The sequence below is a fragment of the Aptenodytes patagonicus genome, chromosome 1 (assembly GCF_965638725.1).
Source record: "Aptenodytes patagonicus chromosome 1, bAptPat1.pri.cur, whole genome shotgun sequence".
NCBI lineage: Eukaryota > Metazoa > Chordata > Aves > Sphenisciformes > Spheniscidae > Aptenodytes > Aptenodytes patagonicus.
In genome coordinates this window covers 102725680-102747731 of record NC_134949.1, presented here as the reverse complement: position 1 = coordinate 102747731, position 22052 = coordinate 102725680, and the positions used below count along the sequence as shown (strand labels likewise).

The 22052-nt window shown below is 37.2% G+C and overlaps 1 protein-coding gene across 5 annotated transcripts in view; it reads right to left on the bottom strand.

Annotated features, from left to right (window-relative positions):
- EPHA6 (EPH receptor A6) overlaps positions 1 to 22052 on the bottom strand; it is a 526124-nt gene that overhangs the window by 146299 nt on the left and 357773 nt on the right. For all 5 annotated transcript variants that reach the window (XM_076350956.1, XM_076350973.1, XM_076350963.1 and 2 more), the window contains one exon: positions 20201 to 20325. In XM_076350956.1, the coding sequence (XP_076207071.1) occupies positions 20201 to 20325 (125 nt within the window). The remainder of the gene's footprint in view (positions 1 to 20200; positions 20326 to 22052) is intronic.

The following is a 22052-nucleotide window of genomic DNA, read 5'->3' as shown; positions in this document are numbered from 1 at the left end:
CAGAAGAATTCTCCCAATTACTTGAAATGTTATAACTTCACTTTGAACAGGTTAGTGGATTTTAGACATACGTGTTTTTTTAGAAATTTCAGAAAATATCTATTTTCTTCTGACAGAAGGCCAACCTGTTAAAGTGATGGATTTTTTTTCTGCAGTTAAGCTTGCTTCAACTTGAAAAATAGCATGTATATGAGCAAAAAAGGTATAATAGGTTAATATTCAGATTTGTAAGGAAATAGAGAACTCCTACAGATACAGAGGAGTTTTCCTACTACTTTATGGATATTTCACAAACATTCAGTGTGTCATGAATAGCTAATTTCTATTCTATAGCCTTGTTATATGTGCAACTTCCAGGGACTTCCATGTGTAGAGGGGTCATATAACTTAACATGTAACTTGGCCAGGGTATTGAAACTTGGAGAACACAAGACTTGAATTTATTTAGTAATGAAGCTGCTGACTAAAGTATGTACATTTCTGCCCAAAGAGACCAAGTCTTTCAACACAAGCTAGTGACCAGCTCAAAATCAACCTAAGAATTAGGAAAAAAAAAAAGAAACCACCTGATTTTGCACTATCCTAAGACCACACTGAATCATAGGTATGGCCCAATGTTTGTGATCTTGCCTGTTAAATACAATATCAATACAAGAGACTGTTTCTGTACTTCAGTCCAGGTAAAGACATAACATCCAGTGAAGGAAAGATTCTGGGTAGAATTAGAGGTTATGTAAACAGCAAATGCTTGTTTTATACAGGTATTAGTATGCTTCAGTTTTAGTGAGTACTACGTGCTTCATCTGTCATGGCCCAGACATAGGTGGGCAGAGACTTTACACTCTGGAATGCTCTGGAAATTTTTATTTAGGCTCCACAACCTGTAAGATAAGGAGGAGACCAGCACCTAAAGGATTTCACTGTATGATGTAACAGTTGCAAGCCATTTCCTTTCCCCAGACTACCGTGCTGCTTGAAGTCAAGTTCTAAGCATTTAACAATTTACTGTTTTTTCTGACCTGCTGGAGAGACTGCAGAAATAAAGTTTCAGAATAATTTGATTGTTGTGGTTTAACCCAGCAGGCAGCTGAACACCACACAGCCTTTCGCTCACTCCCCCCCCCCGCTGTGGGATGGGGAGAGAATCGGGAAAAAAAAATAATTTGTAGGTTGAGATAAAGACAGTTTAATAGGACAGAAAAGGAAGGGAAAATAATAATAATAATAATAATAATAATGATAAAAGAATATACAAAGCAAGTGATGCACAATGCAATTGCTCACCACCCACCGACTGATGCCCAGCCAGTCCCCGAGCAGCGGCCCCCACCCTCTGGCCAACTCCCCCCAGTTTCTATACTGAGCATGACGTCACATGGTATGGAATGTCCCTGTGGCCAGTTTGGGTCAGCTGTCCTGGCTGTGCCCCCTCCCAGCTTCTTGTGCACCTCCAGCCTTCTCAGTCGGTAGAGCATGGGAAGCTGAAAAGTCCTTGACTAGTGTAAGCACTGCTCAGCAACAACTAAAACATCGGTGTGTTAACATTATTCTCATACCAAATCCAAAACACAGCACTGTACCAGCTACTAGGGAGAAAATTAACTCTATCCCTGCCGAAACCAGGACATTGATGGAATTATAAAATGAAATAGGTTCCTTCAGAGGAGGATGGAAATGGAAATTTTGTCAAAAATTGTTGGAGACTCCCCAAGATCCAACGATAAGATTTACTCCCTGAAGCCTGCTGAACAAGGCCAGTGGCAGCAAAGAACTGGGAATGACTTCTGCAAAAAACAATCTCAGTTATATCTGTTATTTTACATCTGTTATTACAGGCTAAGTACTGCTTGTGTAAAACATAGCATTTGGGGTATAGCGGCTCCCTAGCAAGGGATGTGGACAGACATTTATCAAGTATAATTTATTATTTTTAGTTGGTCAAAGATAATGAGTGTGACAAGGACTGTGATGGTAACATTTAGTCAACAAAATGGGTCCCTCTGTCCATGTGGGCAGGCTGTGGCTAACAGCAACTTCATGAGGGGCAGCCATCTCTGCCTGTCCCTTCTGGGCGGTGGAAGGTATTTTGGTCACCTCCAAGGGTTGTCTGGCTTGCTGCCTCCTCACCACCTGCTTGGGGCTGCCTGCAGGAGGCCCTGAGGGGTCCCATCTCTGTGCCCTCCCATCTCCTTTCTTCTTTCCTTTCTGCAGTCTCTTACGCCATCCATCACACAGCCCGAAAAATGATGTCTAGGAGTACACAATCGTAAAAGTAATACTGCTGTCATACGGGAAAAGGGGTAGGATTTGTTATTACAAGTGAAATAGGGGAAAGGGAACCTGTCACCTTGGTGTGTTTGAGAAGAAAAAGCTTCAGAAGCCTGTACCTGAGGAGACAGTTGCTCAAACTCGAGACAAAATGATTAATAGCTGGAAACTTCACATTGTTTTATGTGAATGTTTCATACAAAGAAATCAGCATTTTTGGACTGGATTCATACATAAGACAACTCTCCAGAGAGTGGATGCTTTGCCATTACTCCCTCCTCATGACAATGACAAGATCTGCAGCCTACCTGGAAAGCCAGAGCTTTCCACAGAGAGGCGTAATCTGAGGTTGACGGACAGGGGTGGCTCTCAAGGTTGGCCACTCCTTCTGCCATGATCTTTCCCAGGGAGGCTAAAGACGGTCTCAGAATAAAACAATACAATTCTAGTCTGCAGAGAAGTATGGGATGCTTTGTCTTATTCTTGCCACAGATAATATACACTTACTTTTGCACGGATTCTGGGTTCAGAAAGTGAATTTTAAACTGCAGGACTTGGATGTAATTCCTGGATGTTAGTGCATGCTTTTACCAGACCCTGCTTTCATGTTGTGGAAAAATTTGGACATATATCAGACCTCCTGCCATGCACCCTGTTTTCCATCAAAAGGAAGCATGGTTTTGTGGGCTAGAAGGGGCCACAGCATGCTCTGTGATCGATCTCTGACCTGGACAGTGATGGGACCAGGATCAATGGGAAATGTCAAGGACTACATCTGTTCTGTATTTCTTGATTACTACAGAGGACTACTACAAAATCTGCAAAATAAAAGTTTCACTGATATGGCTGTATTTCCCATTGCATGTAAGCAGTAAGTGAACTGTTGGCCATTATATATGGCTCAGAGTTCATATAAAAGGAGACGTGCGAGAAATGCTCTAATCCTTCACATTAGTATCAGAGCAGCATTTGTGGTCTTACGATGGCATAGGACTCACAAGAAGCAGTTCTGAGAACACAAGGGCTGAGGGTTTAAACATGTTAAAGGAGTCTATCTAATATAAGGTACTAATATAACTACTAGTCAGAATCTGATACGAGGAAATTCATAAGACCCCTTCCATAGCCTACTGCAAATTTATCTTAGTGAAAATCTGTAATTAAAACATAAATATAATCCAAATGACAAGTGATGTCAATGTTATTACACAATGTAATACAGAGCCTATGACTAGCTATCCAAGTTAAACAGAATTATATTATGAACTTTGAAAATGCTATCTCTATTTCTAAGGAAATTATATTTTTCTTATTGTTTGTGTGATTCTTCTTGTCAGTGGATTCAGTTCTGATTATGACAGACAGTGTTCACAAATCCGTGACAGTTTGGTCTGTGCATGAACATGAGCACCTTTCAGAATCAAACTCTTTCCTGCAGCCAGCTCTGCATGAGTATCTGAATCTGTATCTATCCTAATTTTATACATGGCTTTATAGTCAAGACATTTTTTCGTATCTACAATAAATAGAGTGACTGAATGGAAGTTACAATGGTGCTAATGGTCTAAGACTAGACAAACTGATTTAATGGAGTAGCAGGATCAGGGTATAAAAAATAATGAAAAGCTTTCTGCTTTTGCAATGCACCAGAATAGCTGGATCTGTCCCATCAACATATGCTGTAATGAAATATTTCCACTGTATGACATCATCAAATTAAATGATAGTTCTTCATTATGCCTCACTGAAAGTAGCTACTTTATTAATGAATGTCATATTCATTCAATATCCAGATGTTATATTATCATGATGAGTATTATCATTTTTCTCATATGATCAAAAGAAAGGGGCTTCCCTCTGATGACAGTAACACTCGCAAACAAATAGATAAACCTCCACACGCCACACCTATGTCAACACGCAGCTCTCTAATTTGATCCCCACCTTACTTCAGAGGGAAACAGCACAGAAATGAAGACTTTGTGCACATATATGAAATAAAATATTGATAAAGACTAACCAAAATGTGATGAACTTTTATCAGTTGTGCTGGTTTTGGCTGGGGTAGAGTTAATTTTCTTCACAGTAGCTAGTATGGGGCTATGTTTTGGATTTGTGCTGAAAACACAGGGATGTTTTCGTTACTGCTGAGCAGTGCTCACACAGAGTCAAGGCCTTTTCTGCTTCTCACCCCACCCCACCAGCGAGCAGGCTGGGGGGGCACAAGAAGTTGGGAGGGGACACAGCCGGGACAGCTGACCCCAACTGACCAAAGGGATATTCCATGACATATGATGTCATGCTCAGCATATAAAGCTGGGGGAAGGAGGAGGAAGGGGGGACATTTGCAGTTATGGCGCTTTGTCTTCCCAAGTAGCCGTTGTGCGTGATGGAGCCCTGCTTTCCTGGAGGTGGCTGAACACCTGCCTGCCAATGGGAAGGGGTGAATGAATTCCTTGTTTTGCTTTGCTTGCGTGCGTGGCTTTTGCTTTACCTATTAAACTGTCTCAATCTCAACCCACGAATTTTCTCACTTTTACTCTTCTGATTCTCTGCCCCATCCCACCGGGGGGTGGAGTGAGCGAGCAGCTGTGTGGTGCTTAGCTGCCGGCTGGGGTTAAACCACGACATCCGTTTAGACTCATACTGCAATCAAAGAGTTTACATTCTGATGCTATGGGTGAGAAAAAGTATATATAACTAAAAATGTTTAGTGCAAAAAAAGATTAATGGAAATAGAAGCTGAAATGCTGAATTTTGCACATAGTGCTCAAATAACCTTTAAAGGATTAACTTTACCAGTAAAGCACTGATAAAAATCCAGGTGCTTTCAGGTGTACAAGATTTGTCACCGTTAGTATTTGAGTGGGAAAGAGAAACATGGCTCTAATCAAAATAATATCAGTCCTTATTTCGGCAACTGAAAAAGATAACCAAATATAATTGTCTATCATTTAGAATATATAATGGGAGCTCCAGGAATTACCACTCTCTGCAGTTTACTCTGTCTCTAGCTTATTTTACAAATGACAATCAAGGTATTCAGTTCATTGAGTCCCATGAGTAACAGAAAAGCCTTCTTAAACTGACACTGGGGAAAGGGTTTTCAAAGGCTTCTGCCAGCTGAAGACATACTTACTGTGTACCTACAACTTCCAAATGTGTGCGGGAAGAATCCAGGGAGACAGTAACTGAATTTACTATCAACTGCTTGCAAATACATTTTCTAGTTTATATCCATTGTCCTCCAATGTGAAAATTCTGTACTTAAGCCATATAATCCTGCTTAGCCTTTTTGGAGTGCTATTGCTTAACAGAAAGAAATACTAATAGAGATTCAATCTATATACCACAAGGACCAGGTCTTTCTCCTGCGCACTAAAGCACAATGTCAAAGCTGAGTAAGTACCACATTAAAGTAAAGAAGATTCAGAGTTCCGTGATTCAGACATTATCAATGTTTAAATAAAAGCACCAATAATGAAAAAGAACCTTTTATGAGACCATTTGGTCACATTTTTCCTCTTTCCTAGATACATCAGTTTGAAGGATATACACAATGTGACCTACAGAGGAAGCATCATTATTTTAAAGGAATGGCCACAATTCTGGAAGATAGAAATTTTTGTTAGTCATAGCTCTGGTCCATCACAAAATGAAATCTCCAACCTCTTCCTTAGTTTTCTCATGGACTCAGCTGTGATGGCACTTAATTACCTCCAGAGTCTGCTGAACTTTAATGTTGCGATACATATTAGAATAAAACAGTAGGTAATTACTAGGTATAGTCAATATGTGATTAATCAGTTCAAATAGAATCTATTAAAGACAAAGAACAGCTAACTGTGGAGTTTGTACTTCCCGTCTGGTTTCCAAGAAAAACAGAGCCCCCACAGCTCTAATTTATGGAAACTGCCTTTGATTTACATTGCCTATATTCCTCTCATAATTAATTTGTCCCAAATAATTCTCAAAAATTACTTTCCTTCTTTGCAATAAAATATTTCCGTAATACAATTTCTGAATGCCTATTGCCCCTCGTCATACCTTGCTTCTCATCATACATGGATTGTTGTAGACGATGAGTAATTACACTGAAATCAGTAAAATTAACTACACCTGGGAAACTCAAAGTCTGTCTTTGAAAGCTGGTTTCTCTTTACTAATTTTGTGCATGATTTTCTCTTTGAAGACTATTTTGGCCTTTAGTATATCTATTAACATGAATGCCAGCAGTAATATTTGGAAGGTATTAGAGAAAAGACTCAGAAGTCCAAAAATGTACTTCTAACATTAATTACTATCTGATTACAATATGATCAACAGGATTAGGTAAATTCTTATGGCAATATAAAGTGATAAAAAAATTACAATAATAGAAATAATAGTCAAAGATACCATTCATATTCTTAAAAAAACACTTCCTAAAAATCTTGTACCTTTGGTTTCCAGCTGACCAACAAACTTAAAGTAAATATGGAAAAATGATTACAAAGATCTGAGGACCAATCTGAACTAAGATGAAAACTCTGACAGGAAAAAGTAGGGCCATAGAGAAAATTGCCGATGGCTCTAGTATTTGCTTCAGAGAAGAAACCTGCAGCATTTTAAGGCATCAGCCACTTCAGGTTATAATCTTCTCCCTTCCCTTCTCAACCTCCCTCGTGATTAATCTGAGATGTAACAGTTTGGGGAGCTGTAATACTAAAGTGTGCTTTACCTGTTTGGCCTTTCAATATTTTATATTTTGATTGCCTGTCAGTCAGCTCATCACTTTCTCCATACATAAAGTGAAGCTGTCAACAAGAAAAGGGGAAGAACAGATAACCAATCATAAAGAAAATATGGAAAGGTCAAAACCCAGCCAAAACTCATTTTAATTGGATTATATACCTGGAAAAGCAGAAACGAGTTGGTGTGAGGTGAACCATCAAAAAGAGAAAATTAAATGAGGAGAGATGAGGACGGGGTGACTCTAAAACAGTGTTAACATTCTTGCCAGCACAACAAGGTGAGAGGTGGGCAGAGCAAAAGCTGTGTGGTTAACATGGCAGGCCAAACGGGAACACCAGGTGTGAGAGCAGCAGATAGGACACTGCTGATCATACTGACAAGGAGATTAAATTGAAAGGAATAAAAACAGGTCTGTGCCTTAGGTTGGTGATGGAACAGGGTGCAATTCAGAATATAATAAAGGGAGCTGGGGAACGTGACTTGAATTGTCAGATAAGCGCAGATATTAGATTCCATCTTTCTAGCAGTTATGAGCTACTCTGATAACATTTGTTTGCTAATTAAAAATATTTACCAGTGAAAACCTCTGCACCAGTATCTCCAGGAGTCTTTCTAACTTCAGCATATAAAAATATCAGCTTCTCCAATTGTCCCTGAAGATTTTTCTTATTTTTTTCAGTCATTTTAATTTTCTTTTCCCCTGCACTGTCTTTTCCATTTGGGAAGAAGCAAGGAGCTACTGCAAGCATGAACTAGCTTACTAATGGTAACAATCAACTCAAGTAGTATTCAAAAGTTTTGCTGTCATCTTTGGACAGTAAAGCACAGTTTCTTCTGAGATACCTAACACTAAGGTGTACTTCATAATGAGATAATAAACCCTCTGACAAATACAGCTCAACAGGAAACAGATGCAATCCTGCAAAATTTGAAAATTGGAAGCCTTCTGTCACTTTCTTTGTTGTGAAACAAGCCCAGAGAACTATGTACATACAGCCAGTGGGCTAATTCCCAAATCATTCATTTGGCATATAAGAATCATAGTTCAAATTTCTGAATCAGGTCCTATATATGCCACTGCAGACTTGAGACTCCACATAAGCAGTACAGGTTCTTTCTCCCCATGTTCACCTTTAACACTCACCCAGAGTCCAGCAATCTGCAGATTAGTGGGTTTCTGAATTAACTAAATTTGCTTCATTACATTTTACAGCTCATGGAATTTTTTTCCATGAATTTATTTAATTTTTTTTTTTTTAACTAATTTTGCTTGTGGCTTCTGAAACATCCTTAGGCAACAAGTCTAATTACAAACTGTTTTTTAAAAATACTGGTTTTTTTTTTTGTTTTAAATCTGCTTCCTGATGATTTCATTGACTATACTCTAGTTCCTCATCTAAAAGAAATAGTGAATAATCATGAATATCAGTGATTTGTTCAGTCAAACTCAACATTTTTCTATATATCATAGGAACAGTACTTCTAGTTACAGATGGGAAGTAGGTCACTGGATAATGAAATTTTTAAATTGAAAATGCAAGACCCTGGAGGAAAGATAACAAAAAGGGACAACTCACGTGATGTAAAAAAAAAGTAATGTAAAAAGCCACAGTCCAAATACCTGAAGGTCTCTAAGTTGCTGAGACATACGGCAGGCAATCTTCACATGCCTAACATTACCAGCATTGGTAAAATCACAGTAATGCTGTACACACAAAACTGCTGCATTCCTTCATGGCAGAACCCAAAATTGTGGTTCCCCTATTTCACATTGAAGTGTGAAGACATTTTTAATGTAAAGAAGCACCTGACAACTGAAGTGGAATTTCAATACAAGAGCAATGATCCAATGTTTTCAGAAGACTTCTACAATGATGGTGACTTGCTACAACACAACGTAGCCAATGCTCTTTTTTGACAAAAAAAGCACAACATATTTTCAAAGCTGTGAAATTCAAATGAATCTACCAGTCCTAAAAATGCAGTACAGCACAGTCAGCTACACAAAACTCAGCTCTAATGGTGCTGATGACAAAAACTGCTTAATTTACCTAATTTCAGAATCCCTACAATATCCATAGGTAGTTAGGTCCAGGATTTTGATTCGGGGTCCTGTTCTGTGCTGGACATTGTCAAGTTTGTAACATCTTGCTGGAAAATTTTAACTGCTGTGTGTAATGTATGCATTTTTACAAATGCCCTTGTGAAAACTACATACTATATTAAAAACCTCTTGAGGCAACAAGCCTTTCCAACTCCTTTTTAAAATATGTTTCAGCCTTTCAGGGTGTTAGGACAGGTAGAGTGACTGGGCTGATTGTAAGACTGGTCTGAGCCTAGGTTGAATCTTCTACATAAATATCTTTTATTCTTAGAAGAGCAGACTAATGTACACTTTTCTGTTTTCATTTGCTACTGAATATTTCCTACCTGGCAAATACAGAAAAGATCCTTACTGATATACAACAGCTTGGAAACAAGCCATACTTAAAGTAAAACTATTCATAGTTGTTTACTTGGTTCATAGATACACGAGAGCTATTAACTGTGGCTCAGTGGTATTCATAAAGCTATCCCTTTTATTTAAGTAAGCAAAATACCTACTTTTATAGATAGTATTGATTCAGATTGCTATTGTGAATCTGGAATAAATGACTGAAGTCGTTAGGATTAATTTAAATCTACATGAATGTTATATGATAACAAGTCTTTCACATGCTAACTGTGTATACAGTTCTTTGGGACAACTGCTTTCCTTTTCAGAGAAAATCAGGACATAAATATAGAATAATGTTGACAGTATTAATACAGATTTCAACACCACCCAACAAAAAACAATTTTGGTGGAAGAATTTTGGCTCTAAAATACAAACTCTGACATTAACTAAATTTTGACTTTAATGACTCCAATACAAATAATAAATGAGAGGCAAGAGGAAACCTGCTGATCTATATATAGGGACAATCCTTTGAGATTGTGTAGCATTTTTCATTATGCAAACCTCTTCAGATATAAATATATGAATGGCTATTGAAAAGTCACTGAAATATCACATTCTTTGTGTATTTGTGAGCATGTGTGTGCATTTTTTTGTGTCTCAGTGCAGGCAGACAGCAAAATCTATCTTGTAACGTTAACTCAAAAGGGCTGAATTCATCTCTGGCATCATGACTATATTGCAGATCCCGGCATTACATCAACAATAAATATAGCATATTATTTAAATTTATGTTTTCCTCAAACACCTCAGTGAGCTAATAGAGGAGTATAAAGCAAAAACGGAAATCTTTTTCCAATTAGTTTAACATGAATTTCAAAGGACAAAGTAAACAATCTAACAAGTAAACTAAAATGATGATTTTACACTTTCAAAACTGACAAAGCAAGTTTTGTTCCTATTTTTGTAACAGGGAAGTGCCCATTTCTAATTTAACTAACTTCAGCAGAAATAATATTTTTGGAGTTGGTAAAAACAAGCAAAAAAAAATCTGAAAAAAATTTAAAGAAATTTACAGACAGGTGACAATACCTTTTTAAAAAGGAAGAGCTGTCTCAGCCACTAAAGAATTGCCATTGTGTTAATATAATATGTTAGTACTTCTGGCAGTATATGCAAGAAAAACAGATAGTTTGTGCAAGGTCATTGCAAATACAAGATGCATCAACCTGTTGAAGTTCCTACAGCAACATAAATGTTTTTATGAGCAGCAGGTGAATTCCTGCAAGAGACTCTAAAGCTATTAACAGCTCGGTAAGGAGTACATAATAATAGGTTGTTAACTCCACCTCCCTGACAAGAACATCAAGAAAGGGCACTTTGAAACTATTAATACTAGTACATTAAAAAAAAAAAAAAAGAAGAAAAAGAGAAAATTTTTACATTATGTTTCTTTAAATCAACAAAATAAACATTCATGATTTTATTAGGGTACAAAACTAACAAAACTACGTGGGAGTTACTGAATAACATACCCTTTCTATGAATTCAAGGTGGCTAACAAAATCATGCATTTCAATGAAAAGCTCCTCTAATGTGCATTTTTCATTCCAACAACCACCCCTCACCACCACCAAACCCACAGCTTTTATTTAATATGTGGTAAAATGCTTATACTAATATTAAACATGGAAATAGTACATTTTATTGCATGAAAATGGAATGGCTCTCCTTAAAAGAGCTTCCTCTTTCCCTTTGGATTTTTCTCCCTTCTCCCATAATGACTGCTTTGGGGACATCCCTGCTTAATAAGAAAGAGGTTGCCTATATTATGCAGTCAGTGGCTTTGCCTCCATTTCAGTATGAAAAAAATGTTAAAAGTGGAAAACCAATAACAATCTGTCCTTCTGCATGGTTAGTGGGCAGTTGCAATGCAGTTTCAGAAGACGCGAGGGAAAAAAAGGAACATTCTCTGTTTTTTCCCAAAAAAGGAATACATGTCTTTTTACCTGTATCTTCCCAAATACCTCCTGAATGCATCAAGGATTGCAGGAAAAAGCTGCAAGTGAACAGATACCTCATATTGGAACATTCCTTCATTTAGAGAAAGATATAACCTCATTTATGTCTCGAGGTACGTATCTTCTTGATTTAATCTGTGAATCCACCTTTATGGTTGTGAAAGAACAATTTATGAACGGTAAGTAGTGTGTGTATTATGAAAACACTGTCCCAGCTTCAGTTTTCAAAATAGTTTGGGCTCATAGATGAAGAATTTTGGGAACTTTTAAGCTAGTTTTTATTTTAAGAAGGTCTAAAGGAAGCATTCTGACAGGTTTTAGGGAAATGGAGACCTGGACATTGTATTTAACTTATAAATAAGGATATTATTTTTGCTTAGATGGCCATCTTTTGGAAGCTACGCTAGCTAAGTTTAGATCATTGCTCACGAAACTCACCATTCTTTTTGTAAAAATATGTTCAACTTTCAAACCCAAAGTTTGACTCCTGAATGTGTGTTAAGGTACCTGAGGGAACTCCAGCTCTAACTTCAGATACTACTAAAACTTACTGAACCTAAACTCAAAGGTGAACACACTGAAACTAGTTCATAATAAGAGCAACAAGAACAATAACAACAACAATAATAAAATGTTTTAAGTTGAGAGTACATTCTCTATTTTGTTAATTCAGGATTAAACATGTTAAACTTCTTACCACTTCCTTTTGTGCAATTGATATATTCTCTCTGAAGAGACAATATTTATTTTTTACAATTTGTTCATCAAAATCATCCAGAGTTTGTCCTCAGGAGTGAGCTGAAACTTACTGCACTATAAAATAGCTGAGTCTGATTTTTGACCCTACCTAATCACATGCTTAAGATTAACAGCTGATTCCTGCCGTTAACATTATTACTCTTGCTGTGTCAGTAAACTATTTTTAAAACTATTTTTTCTGAAGTTCAAATGCCGAATGGCTAGAAAAAATGTTTAATAATTCCTTTTATTAGGAATCAACCTCTGCTATCGGTGGATTTAGCTTTCTTAGCTTTCTTTGAGGAACGGAACTAGCTGTGTGGTGCTGTTTGTTGTCTTGTAATAGTTTGCATACCTCCTATGCCTATGTCTTTGAAAGAGTTTGAAAACCATTTATTCAAAACCATTAATGCACTTTTACTACATTTGTGCAGCTCTTCTAGCAGTTACTGGAATAAGCATTGTACATGTGATTTTCCTTGGGGAAAATGATATTGGCTACAGACAGCAACACAAGATCAGCAGAAACTGAACTATTTTTTTAAATCAAATCCACTAGGCTTGCTTAAACAGCATTATATTTCTCGTCGAGATTTTTTAGTTCAGCAGGAACAACAATAGTAATAGCTCTATAGGCTACTTTATTATTAAATACAAAGGTTTAGAAGCTATCTCTAAATAATTGACGACAACGATTAGGAGACTGGCCAAACTAGGTACCTAATGGAGAAGGCCTAGCTCAGAACTTCTTTGATAAACCCTTTGCTGCATGTAATTGATATTTAGAGGCCAGATTTCTTTTTCTCCTAATAGTAATTATATCAGTGTCATTAATAATGGCTGCTGCAAGGTCCTTAGGTTCTTTCCTGCAGGCAAAAATTATATCTGGTCAGAGAGTCTCATAATTACTCACTCTCGTTTTCAACAGTTCTAAGACCTATTTTTTTCTCTTTTTAGAATCTAAGGCTTTTACCATTTTTCCCTTGGGAAACTAGGTTAATAACAGCAGAATAGGAAAACTGAGAAGCTTGTTTAACATCACTTAATATGCTAAAATAAGCTAGGAGATTTCATTTCAATGATTAGCTCCCAAAGCGCATTTGTAGTGATTATTTTTTAAAAACATTCACCAGACATGGTTCATTTCCCAGGAGCTCCCAACGGTCGAGAATGCCAGAGGCACTCCTTGGAGCCCTGGTGCCTCGCTGTGACATGCTGATCTGTTCCTGCAGCTATGGTCAAATACTTAAGGTCTGCTTAATACTACTATCCAAAAGCTCTTATACATCCAAATTACTCAATGCTCTTGTATTTATGAGAACGTGCTGAAAATGTAATTAAAATGTATTATTGCATGAGCCCTACATTTCTTGCTTCTAGTCACATTTACTTGTAGGCAGCAGATTGCTACTTACGCCTCAAATAATTCAAATAATTGAAAAATATTACAGGAGCAAAGTGTTCGTTTTAAAAGAGAATGATTAGCATGAGGCTAAAAGTTGCCCAGCTGATCATTCAACGCTAACAGCATAGTGCTCGCTATTTTATACTGAGTATACACACTGACTGGCCAGGCACCTGAAGTGCTCGTATGCTCATCCCTATTGTTATAAGCCTTTTCCTATTCCCCAACCTTGTCACTGATGTTGACTTTAAAATTAAGGCAGGAAGCTTGCAAGGGTATCAAGCATGCTGTGGTAGGTATAGCAACAATAAAAGAATATGCCCGGAGAAAGAACCAGTACATGCTAACAATCCAGCCACAACAGTACCAAATGAACTATGCCTGCTCATGAATAATGTGACGCAGTCTGCAGGCTCACTTCAGCCTCCTGCGGATTGGAGCTGGTGCACATATTATGGTTCAAGATTTAAAAATCTAACATAAAAGCAAAATCTGAACCAAGAAAGTAATAGCTGGTACTTAAGAGAAATAGGGAAGCTGTAACATAGTTGTGTCTGAAAAAATGTGATCCTTCTAACTCAGTTAAACATTATGCAAAATTGTAATTAAAGAGGTGGAAAGACTGGAGTGGTTTAGCTATTTAAGTAGTAGTGAGGTTGAGGGTCAATGAACCTCACCCATGTCATATGGACCTCACAGAAGGGCATAGGGCTATAGAAGAGAAATGAGTAATTTTACTTCACCTTTCCAAACTGTCACCCAGAAATTCGGAGGATTGTCTGATCTACATGATGTGGCTTCTTATAAGAAATATCCATATCTTGTCTAATGAGAACATGTATGGCTCCTGTTCATTTAGGTTAGATTCAGCTGATACCTAAGTAGGGTCAGGATCTGCCTGAGCAGAACTGAATTAATCTGAGAAGATCATAATGAAATATCTCCTTAGCTGGAGAAGACACAGAGGAACATCTGTTGTCCTAAACCAGAATGAGTCACACACCTTACACTGGCAGTTCACATGGGAAAAAAAAGCTGGAATGAAACAACTTTGGCACATGCATTAAAGTGAGCTTGATGTGTTCCCAGGGCTCCCGGGACTATGCTATTGCTGTGCTAGTCTTCAGTGTGGTACTGAGCATATCACAAGATTATCTGTTCCTCAAAAAGTGTGGAAAAAAATGGCAAGGATATCAGGTCATACCTCTGTACATGCACCAAGTGCCACATCTTTTTGCCGTCAAAGTGCAGAGTACATAATCTATCACTTCTGTGATATATATACACACTTCTTACATATATATATATATATATATATACATATACACACACACACACACACACACACACTTCTGTGGCTTTGGAATAATATGGTGCACATATTTCTAGACAGATTTGCTTTAAACTACAGAATACTATTGTAGGCAAACAATTCTGAAAGACAAAATTACTTTCTTGTTTATAAATTTCCATACTAATTTTTGTAAAAAGAATTCTGTCATTCAAAACATTATGCATTGATAGTCTTAAATCTTCACATTATTCCTATGAAGTCATTTACCTCAAGGTCTCTTATGTATTTTACTACTCAAATTCAGGATGGCTTATTTTAATTCATATTAATGAATATTCAAGGAAATAGCAGTGTTTGTTTTAATATTAGATTTTAAGAAGGAGAATCGTTTCTCGTATAAGTTAAGTAAGTACAGCTGTAGACTGATAGAAAAATTAACAAGCTCATACTGCTTTCTAGTTCTTTAAATCTGGTACTTTCCTCTATCCCTCTGCTTCATCAGCTCTTCATCTCTTTTTAAAGTCTCGCTGGAAAACTAATTTCCCCCTTGCCTCTACTGCTTGGTTATTTTCTCTCTTTTATTTATTAATTCAACTCTAAATAATACTGGAATGGAGGAAAAGTCATATCTGACATCCTACATATCCTGTCCACTCACTGTCATATGGAGGTGGGTTAAAATTTTTATGTGAAAACTGCTTGTGCGTTGCAAATTGAGTCTGCCAACAAATTGAAGTATTTTGTCAAAGGGATTTGGCTTTAGTGTAAATTTCATCAAAAGACAAGAAAGCGAAGAAACATCAGCCAGCCCCTCCATCCTACATCCTGCTCCAAAAGATATTCTCTATTTGGAGATGTCATTGCAATGCCCTGGGATATTGCTTGGGTACATCCTATTAAAAGCTCTTCTCTATAGACCAGCTTCCTCAGCTAATTATATATTATCTTGTGTGTAACAGAAAATATAATGCAGCTGGTGTATTTGGGCCATATGGGAGAACTTAAACTTAATACAGCTGCTGATATGTATACAGCTTGGTATGCTTAATACAGCTCTCAGGGAGCATTAATTTTTGATGATTAACTTTAAGGGTTTGGGTGGAAAAGGGGAGGAATAAGCATTTTCCAGTTCAACTGCATAACCTGAAGTGCAGCTGGTATGGTTTATATCCACTGCGTACTGTGTTTCCTTTCCCGTGAGGGAATTCCTACAGAAGGACTCAGCTTCATTACAAGGCTGTAACAAGGCCATATCTTATCCCACTCCTCCATTTGACTCGAACATGGGACCTTTTTGGCGAGAGGTAAATAGATTACGATGCTCTGGAATCTTTCAAAAAGTAAAAGTTGGTCAGTGTCTGAGTAATAGTTTCAAAGTGTAAAAGAAAAGTTGATTACTATTAGCAAAGAAACTGTGATTATATTGATACCTGGAGTTTGATTTTTAAAGGGAAAGACAATACTGCCTATGAGAGATTTTTTTTCTTTTAAAAGTACTGGGCTGTTTGTAGAAGATATTAAAGGATTATAAAATAGAATGGATAGATAACAAATTGCAGAATAGGGTAGACATCCTGTATCAACAGAGATAATTTGCAAATATTTAATATCTATGAAGGCTACAAAGAAGGTCTACGAAGAAATGCTTTTCAGAATACATCTTCGATCTCTAAGGTCAAACATTTAAGATTTTTTCTGTGTTGCTGTAAAGACTCACTTATCGTCTAAGGTGACAAATGTTGCTGACTGTATAGTTTTCAGAATGATTCATAATCTAGCAGAAATAAGATATTTCAAATACTAGGCCTCAACATACAGTATTATTTCAGGATCATGATATTCTCTCTCTGGTTATATCACATAACTATTCAAGCAATGGAAAACCTTTTCTTTTTACTGTGACAAAAACTCACAGCATCTTGGACTGAATGTCTAGGAAATTTTGTTCTCTCTCTAATTATGTCCTAGGTCAGCTTATGTTCACTGCATTTTTGGCTGAAAAGCTGCAGAACAAAGTGACCTCTTGTCAGCCAACCACATAAATATGTAAGAGTGTATTCCTAAATAAGAAACTAAAAACCTGTACGATCTATATAGAATTGGCTCACAAAAAAAGTTTTGTTATTTTCTCAAGATTTTCATTTTTAGAGACAGATTGAAAGCCAAACAATATTTTGTAAGTTATGATTCTGAGTATTTTACAGCAATTCACTTAAGAAATGAAGGTCATATGAAAGGTGCTTTAAAGCAGACAAATTACTGAGTTGCTTTAGTGTATTTTTAAATTAATGTATGTGTTCCATACTTGTAGCTTATTGATAGCCTTGTGTAACTTTCCTTCTCTATTTATTTCTTTATTATTTGGTAGAGTCTTTCTCAGAAGATGTGAATATTTTTCACAGAGAGGGCTTAATCTTTCAATAGTTCTCTGTGTGCAATTTGTATTGCACAAGAGTGCAAATGTAAGTTTTTTGCATATTTAGCACAGTCTAGCCTCCTTGCTTGTTCTGGATACACATGGAAAGATGCATCTCTATGTTCTGGGTTCACCGTCACTAATTTGTCTTACTTATAAAATTGTTGGAAACTGCCCCATTTTGTGGAGTGCTCATGGTAGTTTATTAGACAGCTTCCTGATTTCTGTAAGTTTACATGTCTTTTGTGAAACCTTGCGAGTACATGGCAGGATATGACTTCCATCTATGAGCTGCAGAATTCCTACTGGTTATAATTAAAAGCACGCATGCTTCCCTAGCATGCTCCCCAATGTCATCTTGATAATTTTGCAAATGTCAACAAGGTATCTGATAAGAAATAGCAGTTCATACTTGTGAAATTTTACAATCCTGCATAGTTCTTCAGAATTTCACAAAGTTAAGAAACTGATACAATCTATTGAAACTGGGTTATTTAGTGTTTGTATTTGATGGAGACATTCCATTTCTTGTATTGCATATAAGAACAAAGCCTTTTTTCTTTTTTAAACATAAATGACAGGTAAAAAGGGATAAGGATAGGACTGCAAAAGCTGTTCTATTTACTAATTAGTGTGTTTATTAGTACCTAAGGATACAGTTTTCTGCATTTTTATTGACTACTTAAGACATTAACAAAATTTCTGAGGTTTTCATACTCAACTCGTTCTTAAACTTTAGCTGAAGTTTTTACGCTCCAGTAGAGGGATGTCTTTATGGTAAATTCATACTAAATCCAGTATACAATTATTTCACTTTTATCACATTTCTTGTGGGTATGCAACACCATCCCTATTTTGTCACTGCTGCTGAAAATATAAATGCTGTTATTTCCCTCTTGAGGGTTACTGGGAAGCCTGAAAGATTAGTTTCACTACCCCTGACACCCTGGGTTTTTTTCAATATACAAATCCCATTTGCATTTGGCCACTAGACTTACGCAGTATTAAAGCTATAATGTACATTTCTTCAGCACTATATAAATATAATCTAATTTAATACTGCAAATCAGCAGACTGACTTCCAGTACTAGATTATTCATCTCTCTGCTCTAGAATCTGGTCTCCAAGCGATTTCTTCAAAATCTGTCACATACCTATTCCTCTGCTCAAATAAGTGATCTTCTTACTGCTATTACTGGCTTGTTTGTCTTTCATTCTGCCTATTGCATTGCCACAGAGCATGCCTGTTCTAACTTACTAACAAAAGGTGTATTTAAGAGCTACGCATTTAGTTCGGTTAGTGACTGAGGGAGAAAATAACCCCTGTGCAACAGTACTCGAAGATGCCAGCAGTTAATTTATCTCCCCACACCTAAGAGGGAAGAGAAGTTTATCGTTAAAAAATACTCCTTATGCATTATAAAAGGTGAAAACAGAAAATGGTTCTTTTTTGGTACAAACGGCTAGGAGCGGTTTAAACTCTCTATGTAACAAAGGGCTGTGAAGCCTGTGTATCTAGTCTTGCTGCACAACCGACAAGTCTAAGCAATACGTAGACCTCTAAAGAGAGCTGTTTGCCATGTCACTCAGTATTGACAGATATTGGCAGATAACCAATTGATAAAAGTTTTTTATAAATACAAGCTTTATAATTTAACATCCATATGAATGGCTTTGAATATTTGAAATTGTTCCTATTCAAGTGAATAAAATCTGACTATTTCTCTTGTTTAATTCACCTGGTTATTATTTTAATATCAACAAACAAAACAAGGGCAGTGCAAGTCATAATGTGGCTTGCTATGGTAATGAATCAAAACCTGAAGGACTTCCAGCAGTATAGGAAAGTAAGGTTTCCTTGCTTTGGCTACCAAATATTCTAAGCAATTTGCCTTCTCCCTCTAGCTGTGCTATTTAAATTGTTTGGATTTTTTCCCAGTTTACCTTTTTTTTCTGCATCATTAAAGCTGCATAATCTCAATAGAAGGGTGCAGCCAAGGACGAAAATTCTCAGATATGTACAGAGCCTAACATCCCTAAATCTTTCTTTCATGACTTGGCTTATATTTCTGTTCTTTGTGGTCTTCCCATGTATCCATTAGTTCCATTGTGACTTTCAGATGGGGACAGAGAAATAGCAAGAACTGACTTAGCAGGCGACTGTTTAAGGTACGGACAACAAAAAAATCCTGCCTGTGTCTCCAGGAATGAAGGCACTGATTTTACACTGCAAGTGCAAGGCCCTGTAGCCAACTGGAAATGATGAATGCTTTTGTGCTTTGGGAGAAGCAAGCTTCAAATTGTGCTTTCACAAGATGTGCTGTGCATGCACCTTATACATTTACTTGTAATGCATGTTACTGCCCACTTTTGTATGAAATCACATAATTTTGACAGAGTGCCAGAAATTTGACATAATGCCATGGAGTTTCTCTCTCTTGTAACCTTTTGTAACCCTCTAAACAAGGCTGGTGCACTTTCATTTAAGCACAGATTATTGCCACATAATGTTGCAAAATTAAAACACATTGACATTCACCTTAATGGTATTGTTTCAGTGTCACTCTAATGTAAAGTTTTTACAGTCCATAAATCAAAATATGTTCAAGCATATGATCCATTTATCCATGTTCGTAAATGTAGTTACTACGAGACAGGTATATCTACTGCCTGCCTGCTGCTTTACTTGATTTTGATGTGAAACAGGACAGTCATTAACAAGTCAGAAGTAAAACAACAAAAAATCAGTACAAAATAAAACGTCTACTTATATAGCATTGTATGTGGGATCAAGTGAAAAGTTTAAAGGTTTTTTTTAATATTAAAAATATAAAACATATTGCTCTTCAGGATCTGAGTTTGGGTGATGCTGTAAGTGAGACCTACTTTCTCATAGTACTTGATCTCGTAGTCCAGAATGGCTCCAGGGGGAAAGTCCGGCTCTTGCCAGGAGAGGGCAATGCTGTTTTGGGAAGCCCAGTCCTTCCTTACCATACCTATCAAGGAGGGTGCTGAAAGGGAAAAGGATAACTAAGGGTTAAAGACGAAGCACACCATTTATCCTTTCAACCTACTGTCTTAGGATACCAACCCGAGGTAACTTTGTGTGACCTCCAGGCAGAAAAGCATGACAGATGGCAATTCTCAGGGAAACCATATAACCTGTAATTAATGTCTCAAGTACATACCAGTAACTCCTTTGTTAAAGTGCAGACCAGCTTCTGAAAAATGGCTATATACAAAAACATAGAAAGAAGCACCTGTGCTGGTGCCCACCACTGGCTGCGCGCAACCAGGTTGCACTGCTGGCTCCGAGGACATCGCGTCCAGAGCAGAACTGTGTTTCAGAGACAGTAAATTCTACATTCTGGATAATCTGCATTAAATGTCATAATTCAGCTGTGTAAAATGTACATTCAGTTTACTCTTTGGGGTAAAATAAAGTGACACAGCTTAAAACAGACGCAATGAATCCTGTTTCTGCTAGCTGGGCTGGCAGCAGCAAGGGCATTTTAGCCCATCAGTGAGGTAGCTGTGTGCACAGAAGAGCCAGCTTGCTAGAGGAGGCCAGTGGCAGGGATTGGGTTACGGGCAAACCGTGGGGGCAAAGGTGCTCCCAAACCTACCTGCTGTAATTGATACTGCAGGTCTGCAGCAGAGCAGTGAGTAGGAACCACTTCCAGCAGCTTTTGGAAAGGGCCCAACATGGGTAGATGCACCCAAGAGCCAAATTATCTCACTATGGGGTTAACCAGTTTTAAGAATTGGATTTTCTGCCCTTTTGGAAAAGAAGGTGCACTGTTATCTATGCAATAATTTCAAATGGTGCAAAAATCGCATTCTAGAAAATGATCTTTGCTTATTTTATTAATCTGGTCAAGCATGTCAAAGGAGGTGTAATATTCTCCAGACACTAATGCTGTTTTAATAGTATTGATGTGCAGCTTTCCCAAATGTTACAACAAAACCAGTCACGTTGTTCAACAGTCTTGAAGACAACTGAGTAAGCTGAACAAACCAGCTACCATAAAAAAAAAAAAGTTCTTCCAGTGGTTCACAGCTTTCGCTCTTTGTCTTTCCACCAACAAATATCCGTTTATTACACACCCTCCCCCATTCCTCTCTATTATGAATCTTACTTAACCTCTTCTAAGCTACCAAGGAGCTGTCTCCTAAAAATAACACGTTTTTATGACTTCCGCTTTTATCTTTTGAATGAAAGAGTCTCCCTAGGAAAACGAAATAAGAATCTGCTTCTAGTCACAAAATTTCATGCCTTAGTTTTCTTTCCTGTAAATATTTCAGGAAGTTTAAGAAATGAAAACAATAAATAAATTCTAGACTGCAAACAAACAGTAAAGAAAACAAACCCGGTTGTTTTCCTTTGAAAAAAGGGAAACTCTACACACAGACATGCACATAACAATCCTTCTCTGTGACAGTGCATTTATCCGAGAGAGAGAAAATAAACTTCCATCCACCGCCAATCTTCCCTTATGGATAACTATTCTGTGGTATAATAGTCCAGTCTTCTCTGATGTGAAAAAAACCAACTCAACATGTAACACTAAATGAAAAAACCTACCAAAAGTATTAAGTGGACAAAACAGAGCTTACACAGGAAACTGTCCTACGCCTGTACTTATGCCATTTTAACCACAGCTCTGATGCAAGGGAATGACAGAAAAAAAGAATTCCTGTCAAGCTGAATAAAAGATTAACCTATTTTTCAGGAAGT